Raw genomic sequence first — 22,475 nt, 5'->3', positions numbered from 1 at the left:
TTAAGATTATGGCATCCGGTCCCATCACTTCATGGCAAATAGCTGGGGAAACAGTGGAAATAGTGGCTGACTTTAATTTTGGGGGCTCCAAGATCACTGCAAATGGTGATTGCAGCCATGGAATTAAAAGACACTCACTCATTGAAAGGAAAGTTATGACAAACATAAACAGCGTATTTAAAAGGAGAGACATTACTTTGCCAACAAAGGTCCATCTAGTCAAGGCTATGGTTTTTCCAGTGGTCATGTATGGATGTGAGCGTTGGACTGTGAAGAAATCTGAGCCCTGAAGAATTGATGCTTTGGAACTGTGGTGTGGAGAAGACTCTTGAGATAGTCCCTTGGACTACAAGGAGATCCAACCAGTCTATCCTAAAGGGGATCAGTCCTGAGTGTTCATTGGTAGGACTGATGTTGAAGCTGAAGCTTCAATACTTTGGCCACCTGATGCAAAGAGCTGACTCATTAGAAAATACCCTGATGCTGGGAAAGATTGAGGACAGGAGGAGAAGGGGACGACAGAGGATGAGATGGTTAGATGGCATCACCGACTCAATGGACATGGGTTTGGATGGTCTCTGGGAGTTGGTCATGGACAGGGAGGCCTGGCGTGCTGTGGTTCATGGGGTCGCAAAGAGTCAGACACAACTGAGTGACTAAACTGAACTACTTTTGGAGATGAATGTCTTTACGTGAGACAAGGGGAACGAGGGAACACAAAATAGCCCTCCTTCCTACTGGGAGCCAAGTGGTTCCAATAACAGCTGAGCAAGCCCACGCTGAGACTTTAGACTATGCTAAGTTGGCCAATATAGAACAGGGAGAGAAGGAAACTTCTGGTAAATTCCTAGATAGACTATGGGAGGCTCTCTACACGTTTACTGATGTTGATCTCGAAAGTGCAGAAGGAGGAATGATCTTAAAGTATAGATTTCTGACTAAGTCAGCTCCAGATAGCTGCCATAAGTTACAAAAACAGGCATTTGTACCAAATCAGTCTTTAGAAAAACTGTTACCTCTGGCTCAGTTGGTATATTATAGTAGAGAATGTAAAGAGGAAAATAAGAGGCAAAAAAGAACCAGGCAAAAGATTGAAGCCCCAACAGTGGCTGTTAGATCTGCTCTGAAACAGCCTGAGGAAAAATGCCCAGAGGAACCCAATGAAAATGGATGGACTTGCTATTACTGTGGAAAGGAGGGGCATCGCCAGCGGGACTGCCCTCAGACATCTAAGCCACCCCTGGCTCCAGTCTGGTCTGCAAAAGCCCATAGTGGACAAGAGACTGCCCTCCAAGATGTAGGCCCCAGGGGTCGGACTCTCAAGCCAATCTGGACTGAAGGTGCCTGGGATGCCCCACACAAGCTCCTGTCCTAATTACATCTGAGGAACCCTGGGTATTAATAACTGTGAGGGGTCAATCAGTCGACTTCTGGACACTGAGGCAACTTTATCTGTGCTCCCTGAAGCCCCTGGCCTGCTTTCTTCCTGATCCGCTACCATAACGGGGCTGTCTAGATGACCCAAACATTATTAAGTCAGTCATCCTTTAAGCGGCAACTGGGACCCTGTGCTGTTTTCTCACGAGTTTCTGATCGTGCTGGAGTCTCCCTCAGCCCTTCTGGGGAGGGATACAGTGAGTAAGGTCCAGGCCTATGCTTTCACGAATATTGAGCCTGCCCTTTCTCTCCCATTAACTGAACAAAATGTAAATCCTAAAGTGTGGGCTGATGGAAAAACTGTGGGTCAAGCACACAATGCTGTTCCTGCTTTATCAAGCTCAAAGACTCTCACCTATTTTGACATCAAAAGCAGTATCCATTAAAGATGAGGTGTTAAGGAAGGGTTGAAACCCATCATTGAGAATTTAAAGGAGCAGGGGCTATTAATCCCCTGTAAGAGTCCAAATAACACTGCCATTTTGGGTGTAAAAAGGTCATATGACAAATGGAGACTTGTTCAAGATATATGAATAGTAAGTGTTTAATCCTTATACTTTATTGTCCGAAAGTCTTTAATGAGCCAAATACGACTTTAAGGCACTTTAGAGGATTCTTGGGCATTACAGGCCATTGCTGCATTTGGATTCCGGATTATGGGGACCTTGCCCAGCCTTTATATAATCTTAAAACTGAGACTCAGTAGGCCCAAACTGACAAGCTGCTTTGGTCCCCAGAGACTCAAAAGGCTTTTTGGGCTCTTCAAACTGCCCTCTACAGGCTCCAACTTTGAGCTTGCCCAACAGGATTAGAGTTTAGTTTGTGAATGCAAAAAGGCTATGGCCACATTGCTTAAGGGTAACTGTTACTATTATTCTGCTAATGCCTAAAGCTCATAAATTTCCTAATGGGCAAAATCTTACTGTAGTAACTTCTCATGTTGTAAGTGGGATCTTAAACTCTAAAGTTCAGAGTGACAATGGCTCTGTCTTTAAAGCTACTGTAAGTCAACTGGTGTCAAAAGCTCTAGGAATAGAATATCACACTGTTCCTGGAGACCCCAATCTTTAGAATAAGTTGAAAAGGCTAATGACATTATTAAAAGACATCCATGTAAACTAACTCAGGGAACACAAGACAGTTGGTTTACAGTTCTACCCACAGCTTTAATGAGGGCTCGAACTGACCCTGCAAAAGAAGGGACTGTCTCTATGACAGACTGTTTTTGTGCAGAGATATTGTCAAAGATCCTGAAGCCTTCAAATTGACTATGTGACTCAGCTTTTAGCTTTTCAACATACATTATGGGGAGGTTAATTCCTGACTCAGCCTTTGAGTCAACAAGCCACTGTTTGAGCCAGGAACCAAGAGGGGCCTGAGAATCTATGTGGGCTTGCTTCTGCTGACTCCAACAAAAGTCCTGAGTCTGCCGTTTCACCCTCAAGACAATGCCTTCCTGTCCTGGGCTCATTCCTACGCCACATTCCACAATCGACACGATTGCTGGGTCTACGGACTACCCCCCACCTCATCAATTGAAGACTTCCCATGGTGGGTTTTTCTGCTTCAAAAAAAGGACTTTCTTCAACTCTGTGATGACATCTAACAATCCTAAAATGGACTGGTATAACATATCGTACCTTTGCTATGGACATCATGTGACTTTTAATTTTGATTAGGTTTTAACTTGGTTTAATAACTATTATGCCTACATCTATAACTGTAAAACAGGGCTTGTTCCCAAATGTCTGAAAGCTTGTACGTTAATATGGTTGTACAAGCTCCCACAACTGTCAGAACCTCCTCCAACTTTTACTTGGGGCCCCTGGATCAGAGAACCTCAATATGAGGATTAGGAGAATATGCTGCTTCAACAACATAGGGATAACGCTCCTCAACAGCAGGAAGTAGTTGTGGAACACAAACGATGCCCCTGTCCCATGGCAACATGATTCTCCTAAAAGAAAACATGGGAATGAGAGAGTCAATTTGTAGGTAGTGGGGAATGAGAGAGTCAGTTCCTTGGTAGGTTATAAGAAGTCCAGGGTTCCTGAGGAGGAGAAAGGTTTCTGAGCCCTCGAGAAGGAGAAAGGGGTCTGGGGCTCTCAAGGAGAAATGGACAAACATATAAACATATAAATGTTCTTTTGTACATTGCTTTGTCTTTGTCAATATAACAATGTATCTTGCTTGAGAACATGTTTCTCCTTAACAAGAACCTTCTGACTAATCCTGTCATCTTAAAATGTATATTATGGAAGTGGGTCTGGTAAAACCTTTCTATTGTTTGTTCTATTCTTATTAAGATATTTGTTGTGGTAATGGGTCTGAAAAAAGTATATAAAGCCTTGATAAGACTAGCTAGGGGGCATTCTCCATCCCCCTTCTGATGTCTATGTCAGAAGGTTTCTCTGTCTCTTTTCTTACTTTAATAAAACTCTGCTACACAAAAGCTCTTGAGTGATCAAGCCTGGTCCCTGGTGCCTAAGCTAAATCTTCTTCAGAGATCATGAATCTGACATCGTTCACCTTAAGCAGGGTTTCCTTGGTAGCTCAGATGGTAAAGCGTCTGCCTACAATATGGGAGACCTGGGGTCGATCCCTGGGTCGGGAAGACCCCCTGGAAAAGGAAATGGCAACCCACTCCAGAACTCTTGCCTGGAAAACCCCATGGACTGAGTAGCCTGATAGGCTAAAGTCCACGGGGTCCAAAGAGTCGGACACGACTGAACAACTGCACTTCACTTCATTTCCTCAACTTAAGCTATCAATAGGCTGTTATTTAATGCAGTGTTTTTATATGTTCACATGTATCTTTCAAAATGGGAATTTCATACAAAGGAAACTAAGATCCATAACTTTAAATACTTTTCTTTTTTACTGAAACTCATTTTACTTTCCTAGTTATTATGGGGGAGTAAAATATGCCATCTCAAATGTCTCTTTTGATATGCAGATTATTTCTACCTGAAAACAATCAAGGCCAAATGACTCAGGAAAGAAGTTGATCTTCTGCCTAAGTGCCTGAAAGAATTCAGACAAAGGTCCTGTTACCGGAACATAACTATGACCAGAGATATCTGCAAAGATTATGGGCAAGGTATAGTGGGGAAATCTTGGCTGGCCCTAGTGATGACAGTCCACTCTGTGGCCTGGGGTCTATGTATGGCACAGCAATCATTTCCTTAACAACATTTGCTTTTCCATCTCCGTGAGAATTGCTTTCCTATCCTTTCAAGTCCCAAACCACTAAAATTAACATCTTCTTTTGCTTTCACACAGGGCTTTGGCCATGTTGGTGAGCTATTCAGTTTTCCTGGGTCTCTCTTATGTATATGTGTTATTAAGCTTTTATTTTATCCTATTAATCTGTCTCACATCAATTTAATTCTTAGTCCACACACAAAAACCTAGTAGGGCAGAGGGAAATTTCACCCTCCCCCACATTAGCTACATCTCACATATTTCTTTCTGAATTCAAAATCCCTCTTAATGAGGTTTTCAATACAAACTGAATGTCTAAGAATGTCATTAATGATTTTACTCATATTAATATAATTACATATTTCATTATCCCACAGAAAGTTGTATTTATTTATTTTTGGAGCTCCTAGGAATATACATTTTATTTATTTAACTTCAGTTTTATTTTTTTTAACACCAAAAACATTTTGTATTGGGGTATAGCTGAATAACAATACTGTGGTAGTTTCAGGTGAACACTGAAAGGACTCGGCCAGACATACACACGTACAATCATTTTTATATCTTTATTTTTCAAACCACGCTCCCTTTGAAAAATTTAATCCCCATTCTGCAAATCTTTTTGATCTAAAGGTAATTCTGCAAATTTTCCATGAGAGATTATATGTACAATATTTGTTTGCAGTGTAATTCTCCTAACCTACTAACATTACAATTAGCTACTGAACAACAATCGACAAGAGGATGTTGGACCCCCCAAAAAATGATACCTCACAACCAAGGAAAAAGGAGAAGCTACAAGGACACAGTAGAATGGGCGCAACCACAATGAAATGAAATCCCTTACCAGCCAGGTAGGCGACCCGCAAACTGGAGAACAATAATACAAAAGAAGTTCTCACACTGTGGTGAAAATTCTAGGCCCCAGATTGGATGTCCCAACATGGGGATCCAGCAAACAGAATGGGAATCCCCAGGGAATCTTACTTTGAAGGACAGTAGGATTTGATTACAGAACTCCTAGAGGATTGAGAGAAAAAGAGACTCTTGGAGGGCAGAAAGAAAAGCTTCTGTGTACCAGGATACAAGGAAAACGAGCAGTGACATCACAAGAGACAGAGCCAAACCTGCCTGTGAGTGTCTGAGGGTCTCCTGCAGAGTTGAAAGGCCACAGTGGCCTGCTGCGAGGACAGGTGAACTGCTAGCAGCATTCCTGGGAAGCATGTGTTGTCATGAGTCCCTTTGAAGGTCGCCTTTAGACCTACCATAGAAACTGTAGACTCCAGGACTGAGCAGAGTCAGGAAAAACAAGTAGAAGAGAAGGAGCACAGCTGCACTCATCACCAGAAAATTGGATTAAAGATTTATTAAGCATTACCATGCCCACCAGAGCAAGAGTCAGGTTTCCCCATAGCCAGACCCTCCCATCAGCAAGCTTCCACAAGCCTCTTAAAACTCATTTTTCAGAGGGCAGACAGAAGAAGCAAGAACTACAATCCCCAAGTCTCTAGAACAAAAACCACAATCACAGCAAGCTAACCTAAATGATCTCATGGATCACACCTTTGATCTAACTAAATAACCTATGGGCCAAGGTGTACAGGGCTACCCAAGGTGGACGGGTCATGGTTGAGAGTTCTAAGGAAATGTGGTCCACTGGAGAAGAGAATAGCAAAGAACTTCCATATCCTTGCCTGGAGAATCCCATGAACAGTATGAAAAGGCAAAAAGATATGGTACCAGAAGATGAGCCCACCCAGGTAGGTAGGTGTCTATTATACTATTGGGGAAGATCCCAGAAATAGCTCCAGAAAGAATGAAGAGACTGGGCCCAAGTCAAAACGATGCTCAGTGGTGGTTGTGTCTGGTGGTAAATGTAAAATCCGATGCTGTAAAGAACAGTACTGCATAGGAACCTGGAACATTAGGTGCATGAATCAAGGGAAAATGGACGTAAACAAGAAGGCGAGGGTAAGAATGACTGTCGACATTTTAGAAATCAGAAAACTAACATGGATGGAAAAGGGCGAGTTTGACTGAGATGACCATTATATCTTTGGGCAAAAATCCCTTAGAAGAAATGGACTAGTCTCATAGTAAAAAAAAGACTGTGAAATGCAGTACTGGGTTGCAGTGTTCATAAGGACAGAATGATCTTGGCTCATTTCTAAGGCAAAACATTCAGCATCACAGTAATCCAAGTCTATGCTCCAATTCCTGATGCCAAAGAAGCTAAAGTAAAATGATTATATGAAATCCCACAACACCTTCTAAAGTTAACAACCCCAAAAAGTGTTCTTTCCATCGTAGGGGATTGGAATGCAAAAGCAGGTACTCAAGGGATAATTTGCTGCAGAAGATAGAAAAGCTCTACACAGTCAGCAAAAACAAGACCTGGAACTGACTCTGGCTCAGATCATAAGCTCCTTATTGCAAATTTCAGGCTAAAATTGACGAAAGAAGGATAAAACACAAGGGCATTCAGATATGACCCAAACCAAGTCTCATGATTATACAGTGGAGGTGTGGAATAGTTTCAAGGGGTTAGATCTGGAAGACAGAGTGCCTGAAGAACTAAAGATGGAGGATCAGAACGAGGTACAGGTGGTGGTGACCAAAACCTTCCCCAAGGAAAATAAATGCAACAAGGCAAAATGGTTGTCTGAGAAGGCTGTACAAATACGTGAGAAAAGAAGAGTAGTGAAAGGCTAAGAAGAAAAGGAAAGATATATGAATCTGAATGCAGATTTCCAAAGAACAGCAAGGAGGAATATAAAAGTGTTCTTAAGTGAACAATGCAAAGAAATAGAGGGAAGAAATAGAATGGGAAAGACTAGAGTTCTCTTCAAGAAAATTAAAGATAACAAGGGATCGTTTCATGCCAAGATGGGCACAATAAAGGACAGAAACACTAGGGATTGCACAGAAGCAAAAGATATTAAGATGAGGTGGCAAGGACACACAGAATTGTACAAACATGGTCTTAAAGACCCAGATAACAATGACGGTGTGATCACTCACCAAGTGCCAGACGTCCTGTAGTGTGAAGTCAAGCGGGGCTTAGGAAGCATCTTTATGAACAAAGTTAGGGGAGGTGATGTTATTCCAGCTGAGGTATTTCAAACCCTAAAAGATGATGCTGTGAAAGTGCTGCACTCAATATGCCATCAAATTTGGAAAACTCAGCAGTGGGCACAATACTGGAAATGGTCAGCTTTCATTCCAACCTCAAAGAAGTGCAATGCCAAGGAATGTTCAAACTATCTTATAATGTCACTCATTTCACAAGGGAAATGCTAGGAAGGGAATGCTCAAAATCCTTCATGCTATGCTTCAACAGAAGGTGAACCAAACACTTCAATCTGTACAAGCTGGATTAAGAAAAGGCAGAGGACCAGATTACATAGCCAACGTCCGTTGGAAAAAACAAGGGAATTCCAGAAAAATGTCTACTGGTTTCACTATGCTAAAGCCTTTGCCTGTGTGGATCAGAGCAAAGTGTGGAAACTTCTTAAAGACAAGGGAATACCAGACCAACTTACCTGACTTCTGAGAGGCCTGCATACAGGGTAAGAAGCAACAGTTAGAAGTGGACAAAGAACAACAGGCTGGTTCCAAACTGGGAAAGGAGTAAGTCAAGGTGGTATATGGTCACCCTGCTTATTAAAGCTATCTGTAGAGTACAGCATGCACATTTATGGGCTGGATGAAACACAAGCTGAAATCAAATTGCTGGGAGAAATCTCAACACCCTCAGATATGCATAGGATACCACCCTTATGGCAGAACGTCAAGTGGAACTAAAGAGACTCTTGAGGAGGGTGAAAGGGGAGAGTGAAAAAGCTGGCTTAAAACTCAACATTCAAGAAACTAAGATCACGGCATCTGGTCCCAACACGTCATGGCAAACAGATGGGGGAAAAGTAGAAACAATGTAAGATTTAATTGTCTTCTCCAAAATCACTGTGGAGGGTGAATGCAGCCATGACGGTGGTGGTGGTGGTTTAGTCACTAAGTCTTGTCCAACTCTTGAGACCCCATGGGCTGTAGCCTGCCAGGCTCCTCTGTCCACGGGATTGTCTAGGCATGAATACCGAAGTGGGTTTCCATTTCCTTCTCCAGGGGATCTTCCTGACCCAGGAATTGACCCCAGATCTCCTGCACTGCAGGCAGATTCTTTACCAACTGAGCTACGAGGGAAGCCCCAAATTAAAAGACGCCATGAAGTTAAAAGACGCTTATTCCTTGCAAGAGAAGCTATGACAAACCTAGATCATGTAATAAAAAGCAGACAGATCACATTGCCAAAAGTGGTGTGTCTAGTCAAAGCTATGTTTTTCCCAGCGGTCATGTGTGGATGTGAGCGCTGGATCGTAAAGAAGGGTGAGTGCTGAAAAATTGATGCTTTTGAATTGTGGTGCTGGAGAAGACTCTTGAGAGTGCCCTGGACAGAAAAGAGATTCAACCAGTCATTGCTGAAGGGAATCAACCCTGAATATTCATGGGAATATCTGATGCTGAAGTTGAAACTAAAACTTTTGGCCGCCAGATCGGAAGAGCCGACTCATTGGAAAAGATGCTGATGTCGGGAAAGATTGAAGGGAAAAAGAAAAGGAGGCAGCAGAGGATGAGATGGTTGGATGGCATCACTGACTGGATGGACATTAGTTTGAACCAAGTCCACGACATGGTGAAAGATAGGGAGCTTGGCGTGCTACGGATGATGGGGTCACAGTCAGAGATGACTGAGCAACTGAACGAAAACAACACAGAACTGCCAAACAAAAGTAAAACAAACTGTAAACAATGGACAATAGTTAATAACACCATATTGATATTAGTTGCTCAGTTTTAACAAGAGAACTTGTATCAGTTGAAACAATCCAAGACGTTAAAAACAAAAGATGCTAAGTGGAGGAAGAGACTGGCTCTATAGGAACTCTGTACACTATCTGCTTAAATGTCTGTAGTCCTAAATCTGCTCTTTAGAAATAATACAGATGCTCATAAGACAAGATGCTCACCATTCATTATGAAAGAAATGCAAAGCAAAGCTACAATGTTGTATCACCTCACACTTGCCAGAAAGCCTATCATAAAAAATCTAGAAACAATAAATGATGAAGCAGCATGGAGAAAAGAGAACCCTCTTGCACGTTGAGGGGGACTGTAAACTGATACAGCCACTATGGAGAACAGTATGGAGGTTCCTTTAACAACTAGAAATAAAACTACCCTATGACTCAGCAATCCCACTACTGGGCATACACACTGACAAAGCCATACTTGAAAAGATTCATGGACCGCACTGTTTCTTCCAGCACTGTTTACAATAGCTAGGGCATGGAAGCAATCACCTCAACTTCCACTGACAGATGAATAGTTACAGAAGTTGTGCTCGATATATACAATGGAATATTACTCAATCATAAAAAGTAACAGATTTAAGTCAGTTGTCGTGAGGTGGATGCACCTAGAGTCTGTTATACAGAGTGAAGTAAGTCAGAAAGAGAACAAAATATATTGCGTAATAACGCATTCATATGGAATCTAGAAAATGGCACTTAGGAATCTATTTGCAGGGTAGGAATACAGACACACGTAGAGAAAAGATGTGGACACAGCAAGGGAAGGAGAGAGAGGGACAAATTGAGAGTGGCAATGACATATATGCACGATCATGTGTACAAGAGATAGCTAGTGGCGATGCTGTATAACAGAGGGAGCTCAGAATGCTGTTCTTTGACAACCTAGAGGGCTGAGATGGGGGTGGCGTGAGGGATGCTCACGGGGAGGGGGGGATATATGTATACATATAGCTGCTTCATACTGTTGTACAATAGAAACTAACACATTATAAAGCAATTATCCTCCATTTAAAATTTTTCGTAAATGCACTACTGATTTAAAATGTAGAAAAAATTTGGACAAGAACACATAGCCAGTACAGACCTATATACAACAATGCCAAATAAATATGAGACAGGAACAATGAAAGGCAAAAGAGAATGTAAGAATTTATCCTTGAATTAAAAATCTTAGGAAACATGCACATAAAATATTCAAATAATTAAATAACTTGAGCTATCTGGTATAAAATAGTTCACCATAGCAAAATCAAGAGTCTGGCCCGGAAGAATCAACAATTACTTAGATCAGATAATAGAAAATACACCATAAACAAAGCAACCATACAAAAAATGTACCTACAACGAACCCTCAGAACAATGTATACATTCCACATGGAGGCAACAAGAGTGTCCTGAAAACCTTAGGAGAAAGAAGTTGCAAACAGAATAGTATGTTATGTGTATTGATGAGGAGCAGATATTGTAAGACTGTCAATGTTCCTTAGCTCCTTTACAGATCTACTATCGTCAGACCAGCTGAGACCACAATCAAACATGGGCTGCTGATTCCTGTACCTAGAATAAACCATGGAAAACTTATACAAGGGCTAAAGACAACTAGTAAAAGTAGCAAAACCACAAAACTAAATAATCCCTGAGGGGAAATAAGTCTCCAATGATCTTGACCCTGTGAGTGCCAAGGTGAGGGAGTACTTGGAGACTGACAAGGGGTGTGCAGCCTACAAGGGAAGCAGACAACAGGATCAGCTGCAAAAGGCTTTAAAGTTCAGCCCTTGATTCTTCCACTGTGCCCTGGGGCCTTGACTCTCTATAGCCTCACTGAAGGAATCAGAGGTAGCATCTCAGAGCTCCCATGCCAAGACCATGGGGCACAAAACTTTGGGTTGGATGTGGCAGTATGGCCCAGAGGTCATGAAATAGCCAGCACAAACTTTCTTAGTGGATGACAACTAGCCCTTTTAAGTGATCACCTTAATAGACTATCACACGGGGACTAAAAGAGAAAACTTAATACCACAGAAATTGTACCAAGGGACAGAAATTCACCTCAGAACTTTCGAGCAATGCCCCTGCAGTCGACTAAGAGCCCACAGTGAGAACTGTCGGGCTTAGGAGCCCCTTCACTTACTCTGCTGGGATTGTGTGGAGCATGGTTGGGGACAGGGTTGGATTCATACCCGAAAGCGAAGGATTTCCAGGCCCTGCCAGCAGTCACTATGAACATCCTGAGTGAGATGTGAGGGGTTCCACACCACAGAAGGCAGTCTCCCATCCTTCCCTCTCAGCTCATCTTACCTGCAGCAGCCATTTCCTGGAAACCTCAGGAAGAAGTGTCCAGAGGAGATGTGTGTTCACTTCTCACCAGGAGTCTCGGGGCTTGACGTCTTCGATGTGAGGCCTTGTCCTCAGGTCAGCAGATGGGACAGAGCCCACCACTTACAAGGGCCAAGGGAAGACACAGAGAGTGGATGGAGCATCACTCAGCACAGAAGACGGGGCCCGAAAGTGCCCTTCCTGTCATTCTCAGGAGCTCCAGGAAGCCTGTTCGGCCAGGCCACAAACAATTCCTGCCGGAATGCTGACAGAAGCTAGAGCCTGAGACTGAGACTCGTAGACTCAGCTCAGTAGAGGGAAAGGATCCCCTAAGATTCAAGGAACGGGGCACATGCCCATCCTGCGGGACGCTCCCCCGGAACCCTGCCCACCCTGGCCCCGCCTCTGCTGTCCGCCTGGAACACAGAAGCACATGACCGGAAGTGACGACCACACGCACACGCGCTGGGGCTGCGAAGCCATCTTTGACAGCTGCTGTCATCTTTCCCAACTGCCGTGTAGGGGGCCCCACGGAGGACTCCCAGGTCTCATCAGGTGTCCAAGTGTGAGGTGACGTGACTTACAAATGTGGGGACACACGTCCGGCACGGTCAAGTCTTTCCCTCTGAAAAGAGGGGGCCGGACAACCCTTGGCCACCTGCCCCTGCTCTCACACGGATGATTCGGGCCTGCATCTTAAGCCCCAAATTCATCCGCTTCACCCAGGTGGTCTCTGAGAGGACGGCTTCAGTCCGGGGCTTGTGGACTCCAATTCTACACAGTAGAGGGAAAGCCCTGAGCCCTGTAGCTAAAGAAGGGACCCTCGGGGGGGACTGTAGGGTCTCCACACCCCAGAACGCTGGCCACACGAAACCCCCACCCCCTGTGACTTGGCCTCAGAGCATCCGGGTAGGATCCGGGCAACTCTAACGTTTGTGGGGCACCCTCATTGCGATCTCGGAGGCGGGACACTGAGGGAGGAGGGGACCTCGGTCGGAGGGGTTCATAGCTGGTCAGAACAGGGAGGATGTCAGGGCTCAGGAGCAGCCAGGATGAGGACCATCCTCCCCGACACATGGGCGAATCAGCACCCAGTCCTGTGGTCAGCGCTTCTTCCAGCCAAACACAGGGAAGGGAGGCTGCGGTCTGAGTGGGGTGCTTAGAGCTTGCTTGCAGAAGGGCGGGTCCTGGGACCCTTCGGTGGGAGGCTGAGTGCTCCCTCCTCTCCTCCAGAGTCACAGGGAAGGTGGCAGCATCACCTTCAGAACAGAAGAGGGAACGGGGAGGGTGCTAGAGGGTCATTCCCCATTTTTCATCCTAACTCTGAATGTGAACTGAAAGGACATGCCTCCCCTGCCAGCCCCCACAGGACCCCCTCTAACACCCAGGCAGGGCTGTCTGGCTGCGCCCCAGGGCTCACTCTCACCTCCTCCTCAGGGGACTCAGGGAACAGGCTGACCAGAACAGGAGACTTGTGGATCCTAGAGCAGTGGACTCAAGGCTCCCCTAAGAAGCAGGCTTGGTTTAAGCCGGGGATGACTCTCCCTGGTGAAGGTGCTCACAGCATTTCTTTGTCCTTCCTTAAGGTGCCCTCCTTGCCTGCCTTCATAACTGCACGCCGCCTGAGGTCCCTGACCTCTGTCATCATGCCTCGGAAGCACAAAAACAAGTCTCATGGCCACGGGAAACACCACCAGGTCCAGGGGGAAGCTCAGGAGCCCCAGGCCAGTGCTGCTGCAGCCCCAGGAGAGGAGCGCCCCTCCTCCCCCTCTTCTGCCCCTCAGGGTTCTCCCCCGAGCTCCCCTGTTTCTGGCGATCCCCAGGAGCTTCAGGGAGCCATGGCCCCTAGCTGTCCTGATGCAGGGCCTTCCTGTGCAGGATCTGATGAAGGTGCCCAGGGCCCAGAGGAGGAAAGTGCAGATGCCGCCCAGTCAGCCCTGGTCGTTCGGAGCTTTCGCAGAGATCCTCTGAACAGGAAGGCCAGCATGCTGGTGGAGTTCCTGCTGGAGAAGTACAACAAGAAGGAGCCCATCACGCAGAACGCCCTGATGAAGGTCATCAGCAGCAAGTACAAGGAGCACTTCCCTGAGATCCTGAGGAGAGCCTCTGAGCGCGTGGAGCTGGTATTTGGCCTGGAGCTGAAGGAAGTCGACTGCAGCAGGAACATCTACGCCCTCATCAACAAGTTCAGTCTCGGGGCTGAGGAAGGTTCACGTGGTGAGCGGGGGATGCCCAAGTCTGGTCTCCTCATGGCGCTCCTGGGCATCATCTTTATGAAGGGTAACCGTGCCACCGAGGAGGAGGTCTGGGATTTCCTCAATGTGTTGGGGATCTATGATGGGAGGAATCACTCCATCTTTGGGGAGCCCAGAAAGCTCATCACCAAAGATCTGGTGGAGAAGGGGTACCTAAACTACCGCCGGGTGCCCAAAAGTGGTCCTCCGAGCTACGAGTTCCTGTGGGGCCCGAGAGCTTATGCTGAGACCAGTAAGATGAAGGTGTTGGAAGTTCTGGCCAAGATCCAGGATACGGTCCCGAGTTCCTTCCCAGACCTCTTTCACGAGGCTCTGAGAGATCAGGTGGAGAGAGCAGGGCTGAGAGGCGTTTCCATTCCTCCAGCTGTGGCTAAGGCCAGTGCCCCTTCCAGGGCCAAGTCCTGCAGCTCCTCCCACATCTAGGGAGGGGGGCAGGGCACTTTGTGCCCTTTCTGTCTGAAGAGAACAGTCCACCTCTTCAATAGTGCAGGGTAGTATGTGTGGAGAGAACAAAACCCATAAGTTGTTCACAGTTCTAAGTAGTATGGGAGTTTAGGTGCAGTTTTAACAAAATGTGTACGTTTTCCTTTTGTCCATATGAATTATATGTAGTCAAAAATAGATGATCTAGGTAGGTAGGTAGAAGTGTTTTATATTTTTAAATGTTACTACTCTTCATAACGTTTACTGTGCTACAGAATCTAGGTTTATTAATGTCATGGATGTCATGTTTACTGCTGTTAGGTTTATGATTAGGAGTTCGTTATTTGTAAACAAGTTGAAAAGACTTCAGTATTTTCTTGGTGGTCCAGAACGAGGGAACATAATGTTGGAATAGAATTTTACTTGGAAATGTGTAAGAATCCTAGAGATGAAGATTTCGGATCACAAAGCTTTCAGAGTAAATGCTGCTTTATTCTTCGTTTGTCTTCTCTGTCCTCTTTCCTAGTAAAAGTTAATAACTTAGACTAAGATTTGCTTAGCTTATTCAAACTGTATGACACTTAAATGATAATAAAATAGAGTCTTTGCTCATCATTTTCTTTTTCTCCCAATTTAATTGATCATCTTCTGTTTAGAAGGCTTTCTTTCTTTCTTTTTTTTTTTTTTTATTTAGAAGTCTTTCTTATAGTACTGGGTTGGTAAGAAAATGACCAAGCCCCTGCCCATGGAATTTTGAGTCTAGCAGCAGGTACCATATAAGGAAGGTGGTGAGGTAAGTCTAAGGAATAAACAAATCACAAATTAAACGGGGGGAGGTGTGGAAGGGGAGGCTCCAGATGAGAGCAAGCAAGTCTAAGTTACCTGATTAAGGCAGCATTGATTCTTGTGAAACATCTAGTTCTCGGTGGGAGGTAATTTTCAGTCCAGATGCATGGTGGGCTAGATGAAGCTGTGGCAGTGATGCCAGACACTCATATGATGGTTCTCAGAGGTGAGGCTGTAAACCTGGAATATATCTAAACCATATATTCACCATTATTTGGGGATATCGGGAAACCATAGGGAATGGAAGGGGCCCTGTGCACTTGAGCCAGTGCAAGTGAACCCTCAGACTACATGTTTTCATCAAAAGCTGTCCAGAGAGTTTCTGAGAAATAAGGCTGATACCCATTGAAGTGAGATGCCAAGATGTCACTGGACTGTCTCTCTTTGTCGGGGATGGGAGCATCACAGCTTGCTCTGTTCAACGGGCAGTTTAATTAGGTTATGTTGAGTGTAATTTGGCAAACTTTCAGGGAGGGCTCAATTGTTAGTGGCAATGGTTATTAAAATAGGGGTGGTTTGGATAAAAGGCACCAGAGAGAGAAATTGCTGGTCCTTGAGACAAATGAACTTGCATTTGCATCCATGTGGATAAGAGAATTTCACATCCATATTAAAACAGAAGCTCCAATAGGGAAAAACTGCTTACTTTTACTTGCTTGGGAGCATTAGTGCCAATGTGGATTTGATTATTGGTTGAGGTTGCATATTCTCTAATATAGACTGGAAATAAAATTATGTGATGGACGTTTGCTATCATTTGGGGTAAAAATCATCTTCATAAGTACTGCCATTCATTGAAAGTACCAAAGTTTGTCTCATACTGTGCCAGGTGATTTACATACATCACACGGTTCTGTGGTCCTACATGATAGACTTTTTCAAGCACACTTTGCAGATAGAGAAGCTGGAATAAAGAAGCTCAAAGTTCATAAATGACAGGAACTGGACTGAACCCCGGCACCAAAATCCTCTAGAGCCCATACCGTGCCACTCCTCCAGGATGAGGCCAACCTTGGGTCACTTCCTCTTTCTGATCACTAGTCCAAAAGGTATTTCACATGTTAAATAGCAGAATTTCCCAAGAAGTCTTTCAGAGAAGAGACAGGAGTCAATGTAAAGATAGATGAATGAAGGCTGAGGAGACAAAAAACACATCATAACTGAAGTCACAGAGAGACTGGCCTGTGTCTGCTCTCAGAAGGCCAAGACAGGGCTGCCAGGCTGAGCATTCCCTCCCTTCTTTTCAGGGCTTGCAAGGACATGATCTTTGCTCTACATGGGTCACCTTAGGGTTAAAGAAACAGGAAATCCAGAGTCCCCCGGGAGTCAAGGTGAGGAATCTTAGTGAGGGCATACCTCAACGCTGTACAGAGAGGACCCCAAGAAGCCTGAATCCTGATGTCATCCCTGAAAGGGCACAGGTAGGAGTAGCGTCGTGTGCAATTCCCAGACTTTCCCTCTCTGGCACCACAGGAGTGAGGACCTTAGTCTGAGGAGAGCTCCCTTATGTAAACAAACAAAGGAGACCCAAACCCTGCCAGGAGTCAAGCTTTGAACTTGTGAAACCCCTGACCTCAGAACTCTGAGGAAACCCCACAGAACCCTGCCCTGCCCTTCCTGGCATCCCTGGGATACCTGCTGATTGTTGACATGACATGCCCATTTCGTTCTATGATGTCACAAAGGGATTTGGGACATGGTCCAAGAGGTATAGCCTAGGGCCATCAGTGGGATTATTTCCAGGTTTTCCAGAAACCTACTGAATACCCTGAAGTCAAAGGGACCAACACACCCCAAGACCATATGATTCATCTCATCCTCTTCACCTCAGAAGACCAAGGACATGAAAAAAAAAAAAAAGAAGACCAAGGACAGGTATGGAGGGATGAGGAGAATCTTACTTCCTCCTAGGGGTCTCATGGAGATGCTTGCCCTACTATAAGAAAGTACAGTAGTATAAGGGGTGGGCCTAAGGGAAAGGGAGTTAGAATTTCAAGTCACAAATGAGGTCAAAACAAGGACTGAGGGATCATCTACCAATAAAAAGAAGTGATAAAGAATCCAGCCCTGTTCTTATAGCCCTTGAAGAACCAGGGCAGAGCGATCAAGCTGAAGTTCCACGAACATTTATTTCAGGTGTGTAGGAGGTGAAACCCTTAGTATGAAGGTGCAGATACCATTCCAAGAAAGGGGTGGGGACACCAGGCCCTATGGGGAACCAAATGAAGTACTCTTAATGAGTGTTGAGGACTCCAGAGGCCAGGACACAACTTCCCACTGAGCACTCAGTACGGGGTGATAACTACTGAATGGGGTGATAAGCTGAGGACCCCTTCACTTCTCAGAAATCCCACGGATATTTGTGATGCCAACTATCGAACAGCAGAGGGAAAGGGTCTGATGACTGGCCACCAGTTGGGTGGTGGTCTTGAATGTGAAATAACAGATGCCTCTGTGTAGGAGAATACCAGCCCCTTCTGTCAGCCCAGCACACCTGAGGCAGGGGTAGCAGGATGCAGCCTAGAGATGACTCTAATTTCCTTCAAGATGTTTCTCAAAAGACAGGCTCATTAGGAGAATAGGAACCCTGGGGATTTTCAGAACAGTGCCTTCAAGAAAACCACATATGTAGCCTTCCTTATAACCAAGGTGGTATTTCCCTGCTGCAGCTGCACACTCAACATTCGTCATCCTGCGGGTGCTTGTCACCTGCCCTCCTACTCACACTTATAATCACTATCCCCTAGCACAGTCATCATGCCTCAGGGTCACAATCATATGCTCTGCATCCAGGAGAAACACCACCAGGCCCAAGATGAGCCCCAGAGTCACAAGGGAGTTGAGCCCGCTGCAGTAATGGAACAGCTTCCTTCTACCTCTTCTCTTTTAGAAGATAATTCACAGAGCTCATCAGCTACTGGGTCAAATAGCACTTCCCAGGGGTCCTCGGAGCCCCATCTACTACCAGCACTTTTTCAAGTACTTCTGACGTATCTGATGAGGAAGATACCAGTCAAGATGAGGAAGATTCTCGTTCCTCCCATGTCTCATTTTCTACCAAGAACACCTACCGTGATTCTCTGAACAGCATGACAAGTTTGTTGGAGCAGTTCCTCCCGTATAAGTAAAAAATAAAGTAGCCCATTATTAAGGAAGACATGCTGAAGTTTATCCACCCAAGATACCATGACTGATTTGCCGAGATTCTCAAGAGAGCTTCTGAACACATCGAGGCTCTCCTTGCAGTTGACTTGAAGGAAGTTGACTCAACCATCCACTCCTATGACCTTGTCAGCAAATTGAACTTGCACAACAATGGCAGAGTGTGAGATGGTAGGGGCTTACCTAAGACTGGTCTCTTCATGACAGTTCTGGGTGTGATCTTCCTGAAGGGCAACTGTGCCACTGAGGAAGACATCTGGAGATTCTTGAATATGATGCGAGTATACGCTGGGAGAAAACACTTCATCTACTGAGAGCCCAGGAAGATCATCACCAAAGACTTAGTGATGATGAAGTACCTGGAGTACCACCAGGTTGCCAGCAATGATCCTCCACGTACGAGTTCTTGTGGGGCCCAAGAGCCCATGCTGAAACCAGCAAAATGAAAGTCTTGGAATTGTTGGCAAAAGTCAATGATACGGTCCCCAGGGCCTTCTCATCACAATATGAAGAAGCTTTGCGAGATGAGGAGGAGAGAGCTCGAGCCACAGCCAGGCCTGGTACAACTGTCACTTCCAGGCACGTTCCATGGCCACGTCCAACAACTTCTCCCACCTCTACTGAAGACCAAGACTTTTAAAAAATCATCCAGATAAGAACATTTGATATCAAAATAGGGACTTTTGTTGAAATGGGAAGCAATCCCATGATAAAATTGCTGGGAGAATGGAATGAAAAAATAAAATGAAAAAAATTTCAAAACATGATCAACCTTGATTTTTCTCCATCTTTTCTCTCTTCTGTTTTGTAAAATTAAATAATTTATACCTTGATATGCTTATGAAAAAATGCAGGAGGTATTAAACCTTAACAAGTTAGACCTCTTACTGTCTTCATTTATTTTTTGAGCATCTGCTCTTTGAAAGGCTCTATGCTAGTTCCGGTGAGGCTAAGATCAAGACCTAGCCTATGCCCATACAACTTTAGAAACGGGAGCTGCAATCACATAAGGAAGATGTTAAAATAGCCTTTATGAACGACAGGAAAGTAAAAAGACTACCCAGGAAGAAAACTCTACCTGGGGTAACATCCTGATTTGTTAGGCTTTCCACAACAAAACCCCACAGAATGGGTGGCTGAAATAACTGAAATTCTCAGAGTTCTAGAGGCTGCAAGTCCAAGATGAGGGCTGGCTTACCCTGAGGCCTCCCCCCTTGGCGGCCATGTGGCCACCCTCTTCTCTTGGCATTCCGTTTGAGTGCATATATCCCTGGTGCCTCCTTTTGTGTCCCAATCTCTTCTTATAGTCACATTGGGTTATGGCCCACCCTAATGACTTCATTTTAACTCAACCATCTCTTTAAAGACCTTATCTCTAACCACAGTTGCATTCTGAAGTATTCTGAGTTATGCCTTCAATATGCATTTTTGGAGGGGACACAATTTGGCCCCTAACAGACAGAAATCTAAGGTGTCTCTGCTCTAATCTCAATGCAGGAGATACCAGTGCACAGACTGCTATTCTACACACATCGTCTCCAGGTATTTTCTGAGATGTAAGGCTGAACTCCCTTCAGGTGTGCAGGGAAGGAGGAAATTCTTCCTTTAACCCCTTTTGAGTTCTTGTGGTTAGACTACTAATAAAGTTGACACAAGACAGGGTAACAGGAGAAAAAGAGACAAATGGCAATTCATGTGCACAGAAGTGTCATAGAAATGGGACCTAAGAAGTAGGCAAAGTTATATCCATTGAGTAGGTGATGCTGTCCAACCATTTCATGCTCTGTCATCCCCTTCTCTTCCTGCCTTTAATCTTTCCCAGCATCGCAACCTTTTCCAATGAGATAGTTCCTCACTTCAGGTCGCCAAAGTATTGGAGTTTCAGCTGCAGCATCATTCCTTCCGATGAATGTTCAGGACTGATATCCTTTAGAACTGACTGGTTAGATCTCCTTGCAGTCCAAGTGACTCTCACGCATCTTCTCCAAGAGGAACAAGATGGCAACAGGAGTTGGTGGACATCAAATACATCTCTCTCCACGGATACATCAGGAATACATCTTCAGACACAGAAGTGCATGCAGAATGACAGCTGAGAGTGGACAGGAGTACACGACGAGCAGAAAAGAATATATAGACCCACGCAAAACTCAAGATCAAGCCCTGAGCCTTTAGAGTGGGTCCACTGGCCCCAAGATCCTAGACTACCAGAGAACTAACCCTAGGGATATCAAATAGTGAGAACTCACAGAAAGGAAACCACTGTAATACAAGACCCGACATCACCAAACCAGATAGCACCCTCTGCGCGATGCCTCATCCAAACAGCAAAGAAAACAAAAATACAAACCCAATCATCAGCAGACAGGATGACCACATTACTCAGCCTTGCCCGTCAGAGGAAAAAACAAACAAACAAAAACTCAGCACAAATCTCACCCAATAAGAAGCTTACACAAACCACTGGACCAACCTTAGAGGGCAGAAACAAAAAGGAAGAAAGAATTCAACCTTGAAGCCTGGGAAGAGGAGACCTCAAACACGATAATTAAAATAATAATAATAATGAAAAAGGCAGAGAAGTACTACAAAAATGAAGGTAGAAACCAGAAACACAGAAGTCCAAATAAATGAAGAGGAAATAGGCAAACTACCTGACAAAGAATTCATTGCTAAAGGGAATGCAGTGATACAGCTACTTTGGAAACTGTTTGGCAATTTCTTTTAAGTTAAATATAGTCTTATCATATGATCTAGCAAATGAACGTTAAGGTATTTGCTCAAAATAGTCAAAAACTTAAGCCCATCCAAAAACATTCACACAAATTTTAACAGCAGAATAAGTCATAGCTTCCAAGAACCAAAATCACCAAAGATGACTTTCAGTAGATGAGTGGGTAAACAAACTATGGTAAGCTACATGGAATGCTATTCAGTCCTGGAAGAAAACATTTCAAACCATAAAAAGATATAGAGAAAATCCAATGTATAAGGATTAGCAGAAGAAGCCAGTATCAAAAGCCTACATACTGTATGATTCCATCAATGTTACATTCTGGAAAATGCAAATCTGTAGAAAGAGTAAAACATTCAGTAGTTGACTGGGGTTCCAAGTGAGGGTTTGAGGGATGAACAGATGGAGCATGGGAGATACATAGGGCATTCAAACTCCTCTGTAGGACACAGTGTTGGCTGAGTTGATAAGATCAGGCATTTGTCAAACACTAAAGAAGAAGAGAGTTCCAGAAAAACATCTATTTCTGCTTTATTGTCTATGCCAAAGCCTTCGACTGTGTGGATCACAATAAACTGTGGAAAATTCTGAACTAGATGGGAATATCAGACAACCTGACCTGCCTCTTGAGAAGCCTGTATGCAGGTTAGGAAGCAAGACTTAGAACTGGACATGGAACAACAGACTGGTTCCAAATAGGAAAAGGAGTATGTTAAGGCTGTATATTGTCACGCTGCTTATTTAATTTATATGCAGAGTAGATCATGAGAAACGCTGGGCTGCAAGAAGCACAAGCTGGAATCAAGATTGCCAGGAGAAATATCAATAACCTCAGATATGCAGATGACACCACCCTTATGGCAGAAAGTGAAGAGGAACAAAAAAGGCTCTTGATGAAAGTGAAAGAGGAGAGTGAAAAAGTTGGCTTAAAGCTTAACATTCAGAAAACTAAGATCATGGCATCTGGTCATGATCTTAGGATCTGGGATCTGGTCACTTCCGAACACCTCATGGGAAATAGATGGGGAGACAGTGGAAACAGTGTCAGACTTTATTTTTGGGGGCTCCAAAATCACTGCAGATGGTGACTGCAGCCATGAAATTAAAAGAGGCTTACTCATTGTAAGGAAAGTTATGACCAACCTAGATAGCATATTAAAAAGCAGAGACATTACTTTGCCAACAAAGGTCCATCTGGTCAAGGTGATGGTTTTTCCAGTGGTCATGTAT

At 44.4% G+C, this 22,475-nt stretch overlaps 1 protein-coding gene and 1 pseudogene across 1 annotated transcript; both read left to right on the top strand.

The window, feature by feature from the left end:
* Positions 1-12,503: 12,503 nt before the first annotated feature.
* Positions 12,504-14,503, top strand: LOC133052879 (melanoma-associated antigen B17-like). The gene is made up of 2 exons (XM_061137700.1): positions 12,504-12,734; positions 13,214-14,503. The coding sequence occupies exons 1-2, from the start codon at positions 12,504-12,506 to the stop codon at positions 14,501-14,503; spliced, it is 1,521 nt and encodes a 506-aa protein (XP_060993683.1).
* Positions 14,504-15,451: 948 nt separating this feature from the next.
* On the top strand, positions 15,452-19,135 carry LOC133052878 (melanoma-associated antigen B5-like; annotated as a pseudogene).
* Positions 19,136-22,475: the final 3,340 nt, after the last annotated feature.

This window comes from Dama dama, chromosome X (genome assembly GCF_033118175.1).
Source record: "Dama dama isolate Ldn47 chromosome X, ASM3311817v1, whole genome shotgun sequence".
In the NCBI taxonomy this organism is placed as follows: domain Eukaryota; kingdom Metazoa; phylum Chordata; class Mammalia; order Artiodactyla; family Cervidae; genus Dama; species Dama dama.
This window is presented reverse-complemented; position numbering and strand designations above follow the sequence as displayed.

Coding starts and splice junctions, on each gene's coding strand:
- LOC133052879 (XM_061137700.1), top strand. CDS start 12,504: ATGATTCGGGCCTGCATCTTAAGCCCCAAATTCATCCGCTTCACCCAG. Junction 12,735..13,213: donor CTTGGCCTCAGAGCATCCGG/GTAGGATCCGGG, acceptor TCTAACACCCAG/GCAGGGCTGTCTGGCTGCGC.